This window comes from Nicotiana attenuata, unplaced genomic scaffold (assembly GCF_001879085.1).
Source record: "Nicotiana attenuata strain UT unplaced genomic scaffold, NIATTr2, whole genome shotgun sequence".
NCBI lineage: Eukaryota > Viridiplantae > Streptophyta > Magnoliopsida > Solanales > Solanaceae > Nicotiana > Nicotiana attenuata.
The window spans coordinates 38409-47083 of NW_017672538.1; the positions used below are offsets into that span (position 1 = coordinate 38409).

At 37.8% G+C, this 8675-nt stretch overlaps 1 protein-coding gene across 1 annotated transcript; it reads right to left on the reverse strand.

The window, feature by feature from the left end:
- Positions 1–1269: 1269 nt before the first annotated feature.
- LOC109213598 (ribosomal RNA small subunit methyltransferase G) lies at positions 1270–5445 on the reverse strand. The gene is made up of 7 exons (XM_019377414.1): positions 5175–5445; positions 4899–5091; positions 4425–4534; positions 3579–3657; positions 3423–3490; positions 2312–2378; positions 1270–1813 (listed from the first exon to the last, which is right to left on the reverse strand). The coding sequence occupies exons 1-7, from the start codon at positions 5406–5408 to the stop codon at positions 1701–1703; spliced, it is 864 nt and encodes a 287-aa protein (XP_019232959.1). The 5' UTR covers positions 5409–5445; the 3' UTR covers positions 1270–1700.
- Between the last annotated feature and the right edge of the window lie 3230 nt (positions 5446–8675).

Genomic DNA, 8675 nt, shown 5'->3' on the forward strand with positions numbered 1-8675 from the left:
CTCTAGAAGTAACCCCTACCCCACCCCCCCCCCCCCGGTTTAAGTCCTATTTGTGATCTTTTTTCTATCTCTGAACCCAATTAAGCTTTACGAACTTGGCCTACTACAAATCGGAAATTCATCCTGTTTAACATTCTTTCGCACAGTTCACCTAGCAGGGAACTGAGGGTAATACATATCCTAGTAAGATATAGTGCGGAAAGTTGGACAAAAGAGATCCATCAGAATAAAGTAACGTTCCCTCCCTGCCTAACTACTTTTTTTTGGCCTAATTCTGCCTCTGGTTACCTTAGTATTAACTCTAGGAGTATTAAGTTATCCGAGGATTGGTTGAACTTAAGAATTTCGAGAGAGACCAAAGGTACATGCACCATGCTATTTTAATACTTCCTCCGGTCCAAAATAAGTGATTTTTTTTGGATGTTTTCACACAAATTAAGAAATTCACCTTTTGGCATTAATTAGCAATGAATTGACGATATTAACCTTTACTATCTCACATAAACACTCCTAACACATATTCCAACACCATTTACTTCAAGGACAATGTAGGAAAAAAATAATTAATTCATTCTTGAAATCTGAAAAATCACTTATTTTGGACCACAAGAAAAAGGCCAAAAAATCACTTATTTTGGACCGGAGGGCGTAGGGTTTAATCAAATGTACGACATCGACTAAGATATTCTCAATTATGCTTTGACGTAACCATCCAAACTAAAACGTGGAAAAACCTCGCAATAAGAAGTCTTTGGAACTCATTGAAACTCCCTCCCTCATTCAATCCCCTCTTCCGTTTCCCTTAAATCACACGGCTAGTTAGGTAAAAAGCACTTTACCACAATTTTAACCTTAATTATCTAATTGATGGGACATCGACAATCTTGCACTTCTTTCCGTTGCTGAAATAACCTATCTGCACAACCGTCAATCCCTATTTCAACCTACCTAGGATTGTATTCAGGAACAAACCATAAACTTTCTTCAGAGGCAACAAACAATTACCTATAGATAAAAGCCGGGCTAAGAACACTTTTTAATAAGGGGCCAAGGTTTTCTTAATACAAGGGGGGAAGAATGTTAGGTAAAATTCATTGTTTAATGTTAACAATATCCAATCACAGTTTCGCATGCTCCACTATGTGATGCAACCAAAATTCTACCAAGATACACAGATCACATCCTTAGCCACAGTAGCACAATCCCAAACCGAGCTGAGACTTGTTCAATTCTTCACACAATTACCGCAGCCACATGGATAAGGTAACGTACTGTGAAATATTTCTGAACAAATTAAACTGAAGCTATCTGCTTACATCACCAAAGAAAAAGCAGCAAAGTTGTATGACATATTGAATCACCAACTGGAACGTGGCTGCCGACAATGCCTTTGTTCGGCAAGACAATGATATTTACACAAGTTGTAATTCAAAAACCGCAAGAAGACAAAACAATAAACTAACTTTGTGGTTATAATAAACACTCATCTTAAAGGATAGAATGAAGCGAAATCTTTGTGGTGAACCTTCTCAAATAATGAGGTAAGCAAAAAGTCAGGGAACTAGTAGTGCTGTTTCCACCCATCTTTGATTACAGTGTTTCTGCTTCTAACTCGAGAGAACGGATAATCAAATACAAATTTCCCTCTAGCATACATTAGCTGTACAATTGGGAGATAAGGAGGTATGGCAACATTTCTCTCAAAGTGGAAACTTTGCTGGAGTTCCTGGATCTCGAGGATATTTCTTTGGGGTTGGTTTATCTTTCAAACAAATTATGGCAGTTCTCTGTCCATGTTTACTGTGGGAATCAACTGTATTACAAAATAAACAACCAAATGAATGAAGTGAAGGCCAGAAATGAGAGGACACTTTAAAATGTAACTACCATCTGGAGACCTACTCAAAGCAAGTTAACCTAGGTCAATCAAGTGTAAGAGCAGGACCAAACATACTGTGGCAAAACAGCAAGATATCTGGTGTCTTCACTTTCAAAGTTACAATTAAGAAGATGAAATACTGCTTATAATTGATCCTTCAGGCTGAGGAAAGCTTGGACTTTGAAAAAAATAATTCTCAGAAACAGGAAGATGCAGATCTGGAATCCCGAAAATCACAGGAAGTCAGATATATTTACCTTCTTTCAACAGAAATTCAGCTGCCATTATCTAGGTCTTATAATTCTTTTAAGAAGTTTGTTTTATCACATATAATTACATGAAAATTCATAAATCTTGAACCAGTGTAAAGTTTGAACTACTGCCACATCCTTACGTAACTACTATGTATAGACATGTGAAAGAGAACAATACCACAACGAATTTCCAATAGAGAGGCTCCCATCAGTTGTATTGCTCTCTCTGCACTTTGTACTTCCTCCTGTCAATGAGTTCGAAAGTTGAGAGCGGCTATTGCAAATATATGTCAATAGTTTCTCTTCTCAGATCTTATGCAAATCATCTTACATCCGACAAATTTATATTGGGTTACTTTTCTTCAATGATATATTGCATTTTCAGTAGATTGCAACCGTAGATCCGCTCTAGGTTTTTAGAAGAAAAAATAACATTTTTTGATCCCTCGAGTGTAGTGTTATGCATTTTGGTAGAATGACCATTATTCTTGTGCATTTGGTCTCCAAAGTAACAGGATTAGACAAGCGTCATCCTTTTTGATCTCTTTTTGGGCCAAAACTGGACTTAAGATAAGTGAAATATAGCGGGTACTGAACATTTTGTTCAGCATATAATGCATGATATGATATACCACGACACTCATTCAACTTGAATGGCATCCCACAACTAAATTGCCTCAAAACCCATGATATACCTCGATCTAATAGCTAGATACATCCATTCGATTTGTAAATTAACCAAAAAATCAACACGTTCGACATATTAGGAATGGATGTCTTCTGATGGACTTAGAGGTCTCTAAATTTCTGGACTTGCCAACAGAATTACAGAAGTGTGTTGTGTTAGGGACCAACACCAGTTGAACTCTAATGAATATAGACTCTGATATTTGACATGCTAACACAAAACTACCAATTAGTAGAACAAGAAAGAAAGATGGAAACTACAGGAGTACCCACAAGACAGAATATGTTTGATGAAAGTAGAATATGTGCCAAAAAAGTACTCGCTTATCCCAAGATTCTCCAAATAAAGCCAAATTCTTTATACTGCAATCCATCAATTCTAACCTCGGAAACCTCTCCTCTAGACCTTAGATTCGTAGCTATGATAATCTTATGACTCAGAACTGACAAGTGAGGATAATTGCTTCCCATTCTATGTAAAGCTAAGAGTAATGGAGTAATAACAACACATTATTTAACTACAGCAGAAAGGCTAAGCCTTTTGCTCATCTTCTCAGACAAAGTAGCTTAAAATACTATTATGCATCATAAGAGAGACAGACCTGAGGATCATGACCTTTTGCAGCTACAAAGATACCACCCGTTCGGACTAGAGGAAGGCAATACTCAGCTGCAAAATGACATAAACGCATAACAATCTCAAGGAATATTAAAGAACATAAAACACAAAGGAAGAAAGATAATTTGTTTCCGTTTACCTAAAATTCTCATTTCTGCAACTGCTCTGGCAACGGCAACATCAAAAGACTCTCTAAAGCTGACGTCTTGCCCTAACTTCTGTCCTATTCCAATGTTTAGAATGTGCATCATGTCCACAAATTAAGTGAATATCTAAAAACTGTACTACCAGAAGAAAATCAAAAAGATGATACTAGTATATATTAGGAGGAACAACAGGTATCAAATTGCAGAAATTTTAATTTGTTATGCATCACAGAGTTCAACATCAAATAAGGGCATGCATAACTAGCAGAAAGAGCAAGAATGTAAAACTTCCCTCCAGAGACATTGATATAATAAGTTCTGTACACAAGGAGATAAAAACATCAGAAATTCACACTAGCCAACTGAACATATTCGACTGCACTAAAGAATGAACTCTGGATTGATATTGTGGCATAAGGAGGCACACATATAATCTTCAATTATACCACAATTCAGCCTATCGTACTATGCACGACCTAATTTGAGGAGAGATGTTATCAATTTAGTTCATGTGAGATCCCAGCTCCTTAAGAGCAAGAATAGAAAAATCGATTTGGTAAACTTGATATTCACCAGAAGAATAGATCATACATTAGTCCTCTAAAGTTTAACCACTCAGATAAGCTACAGTATTAAGGAAGTTAAGTGAGGGATCACTAGCTCCTACTGAGTTGGACAAGAAAAACAGTCAGGGAAAATAGGAAATACTCAAATTAGCCTAAAGATAATATATTTTCTGTACTTGTTTAAAATATATTTTTAAAGAGAAACTAGAGGTTGGGGTTGAAGAACGTTAAAATTAAACCAAGTCCATGGAACTTAACTCAAGTTTGACTAACCTCAGCTCTTTCTCTTTTAACTCGAACATTTGATAGACCTATCTGACTAACCACATGCTCCAGGAAGGAACAACGCTTATTCATAGACTCCAGAAGGGTCACTTTCCAACCTGCATATACAACCTCACTGAGCTATCATACTAAAGTTCAACAACTAAAAAAGAAAAGATTTAGAGAGAGAAATGTGGCAAGAATAGAGTGAGATGAATTTAGAAAGGCAAACCTTAACATTTGTAGAGACTATGCAACTCAATCTCGTAACAAACTACTCAAGCAATAAGAGCTGCTCGTTCCATTTAAAAAATGAAATTTCACATTTGCTATTTCTTCAATTGATGATCAACTCGAAGTAAATATAAAGAAATGCAACACATTCTACAAAGGCAAATTTTAAATCTTTTCTTATTTTTATTTTTTAATTATTTTGAGATGTTGTTCCTTGAACGTTGTGAAGAAAAAAATGCGAATAACTACCAGGGCAAGCAATGGCCAAAATTACTCCAGGAAGCCCCGCACCACTTCCAACATCGACGAGATTGAGGTTCTCTGATGAAGCTCCACAATGTGAGAGATACGAAGTCCGAATTGGATCTATTATTGAAAGCGAGTCTTCAACATGCCTTTCCATGACCTCACTCTCCTCCCTTACGGCAGTCAGATTCATTCTCTGCTAGGAAAAAAAGATTCTCTAAATACATATAATTTGGTAAGTACAAACGCTTACATTAACACAAACAGAACAGGGGGAACCTGGTTCCATTCGAGGAGGGAATCGATGTAGAGATGAACTTGTTCTTTTCGACCCGAGTTTAGCGCTTCAAAACGGGAGGAACTGAAGATTTTTGCGCTAGCGGCAGTAGTAAATGATTTTGTGCTCAGTGAAAGCTTTGAGGATTTTGAAGTTGCAAGGTGTTTGATGAAAGTCCCAAAAGAGAGTGGGATTGGCGCCAATACATTGAATCTACGGCCTCCGCAGAGTAACATCTTCGCGCGCTCACTTGGAGGTGGCTGGACAGGAGCTATTTCAAGTTAGAGTTATTCCATTGGGCCCATAAACTAATGGCCTTTACTTAAAAGCCCAGATCTGAAATTGGGGAAAAGACCACTGTGAGCCTTCCCCACCCCCTCCCCCCCCCCACCCCCAAATCTCACGTATAAATGATATCAGGTAGCCACTTTAAAGGGTTCCTATTTAATAATTAGTCAATACGTCATGAATTTCAGTTTTTTAGTTTAAATTTTCAGGACAAAAATATTTTGAATTGTTCTTAAGATTTTTAGTTTAAAGTTTTAGGACAAAACAAGTACTGGTTGTATTGGGGAAAATCAAATTAACGTTTGATTTTAATTATATGCTAACATGTCAAGACACGTGGATTAATCAAAGTATGACAACTGGCAGAAAGTATTCAACGAGTTGTGAGCCATGATAGGTACGGGAAAGAATACCATAAAATAAGAAAGAGATGGTTACTCGTATCTCTTGGTAATTTGAAGAGACACCGGAAGAATGAACCTAGTTAGCAAAAAAGTACAGATACGTATTATCTGCAATTAATTAGAATCAATGAGAGGCGTTATAGAATCTTCATGAAACAGTTACGATTATTAGTTATAACGTTACATTAATGTCATTAATTGCTCATAATGGCTCTATTTTGAGGAGAAAGAAACGTAGTACTTAGAAATAGCTATAAAAGGAGAGAACTAACATTTGTATGACACACTGATTATTACTGAAATATACTTATTTACATTGCATAAAATCTGCTTATTCTATTATTCTTTCAATCTCAATTTTTCTTTTCTTGTTACACAATCATTTCATTATTCGATTATCAGTAACCCGAGTTCTTCTAAAAATTACGCTTTGACCGAAATTCTTATTTTCTGGTTAAACAAATTGATTCCGTTACCGGGAATCTGATAATCTATTACTTTCTAAATCGACTCTTCCGTCAAATCAATCATGTCGAATGTCAATGACAACAACCAGAGAGACCATCGACACCCGGAGAATCAGCAAGGCAATGGAACTCCGGTCCCTTCCCCACGAAATTCTCCTCGACAATCTCGAGAAGGAACTCCTGACGGATCTCAGTCAAATATGAATGATCAGTTTGAAAATGATGAGGCTATTAATGAAGCTCTGAAAAAGTTGATCGCTCAATAGGTCAGCAATGCTCTTGAGGCTTTCGCTAACCAGTTGCCGGTTGTGCCACCAACACCTACTCCAAACAACAACACCTTAGAAAATCCTCGCTCAGGACTCGTTAACTCGGGCAGTGGAGGAACTCCTAGCGAATCTCGTGATGGAGGGTCAGGTAACCCAATTAATTCTGATTTACAAAATTTAGTACTAACTTTGCAGAAACAGCTCAAGGAGCAGAGCGATCGCATAGAGCAGATACCTGGAGTACCGCCAGTAATCAAGGGAATAGACATGGACAAATATTTTCAACAACCTTGGAAGCCAAGTGCCGCTCCTTTACCAATTCCAAAGAAGTTCAAAATTCCCGATATTTCGAAATACGATGGGACAACTGATCCTCGGGATCACGTGACTGCATTCACGACCGGTGTAAAAGGCAACGACTTGACCAAGCAAGAAATTGAATCAGTATTGGTCAAAAAATTTGGAGAAACACTCACGAAGGGAGCATTAACATGGTACTCTCTTTTACCTGAAAATTCTATTGATTCTTTTGATGAGCTTGCGGATTCATTCATCAAGGCACACTTGGGAGCTCAAAAGATTAAAAAATGAATGGAGGACATCTTTAAAATAAAACAAGGTGATAAGGAGCTGCTCAGGGAATTCGTAGACAGATTTCAGTGTGAAAGGATGATGTTGCCACGCGACCTAATAATTGGGCAGCTATGGCCTTCGCCAGTAATTTAAATGGCAAAAGTTCGGAAGCTACGAGGAGACTCAAAGAAAGTTTGCGGGAATTTCCAGCAACAACTTGGAATGATGTTTATAATAGATACAGCACGAAGCTGCGGATAGAAGAAGATACTATCATTCAATCTCGAAAAGATGAAAGGGTAGGTTCAAGACGGTCTGAAACTGAAAAAAGGCCCGATAAAAACAGGTACGAACCTTACATTGGACCAGCAGGAAGAGATTCGCGTTCAAAACAGGAAAACCCAAGGTAAGATTCTAGATCAAAAGACAGAGAGTCAGGATTGTCATCAAGGTTTGGCAAGGAACGAAATATGCGGGATACGCGAGATGATGAAGCTCGAAAGCAAAGATCGAAAGTTACAGTTTTAATGTTAGCACATCCGAGTTGGTGGCTGTTTTAAGAAGCATGGGAGACAAGGTACGGTGGCCAAAAGAAATGAGATGAAACCCAAACAGGAGAAATCCTGATTTTTGGTGCGAGTTTCACAACGATCATGGTCATAAAACGTCCAAATGAAGAATGTTATAAGGTGAAGTAGAACATTTATTAAAACAAGGGTATTTAACTGAATTGTTTAGTGAAAAGGGGAAGCAAGCATATGTGAAGAATACGCAGGAACCGCCAAAACCTCCTTCCCCAAAAAGAACAGTTAATGTCATCAGTGGTGGAGAAGAGATTAATGGTGTAACGTATACGGCAGCAAAGAAAGTGTCGAAAATTACTGTTACCCATGGGAAACGAGTTCGACAGGTTTTGGAAAAAGATAGTATTACATTTGATATTGCAGATGCAGATGGCGTGCTAACCCCGCATAATGATGCACTGGTAATATCTTTACTTGTACATGATACTAATGTCAAACTAGTTTTGATTGACCCAGGTAGTCCCGTGAATATTATTCTTTTAAGAGTGTTAAATGAGATGCAAGCTGATGATAAGATGATACCCAAGGCACAAACCTTGTCCGGTTTTGACAACTCGAGCGTCATAACAAAGGCGAGATAATACTCACCACATTCGCAGAAGGAGTAGTCAAAGACACAAATTTCAAGTAGTAGAAATGGATATGGCTTACAATATAATTCTCGGCAGACCATGGATTCATGATATGGATGTTGTTCCATCTACTTTACATCAAGTTATCAAATTCTCTTCACAATGGGGAATACGGCAAATCCGTGGTGACCAACAAGCATCTCGGAGTATTAACTCCGTAGCAGATTCAAGCACGAAAAGCAAAGAAAAATAGCAATCACAGAATCTAGCTGAGGATGCTGAAACACAAGCATCAACTAAGCATGGATGAACAGATGTAGACTCGAGGCCCAATACCATCCAAGAA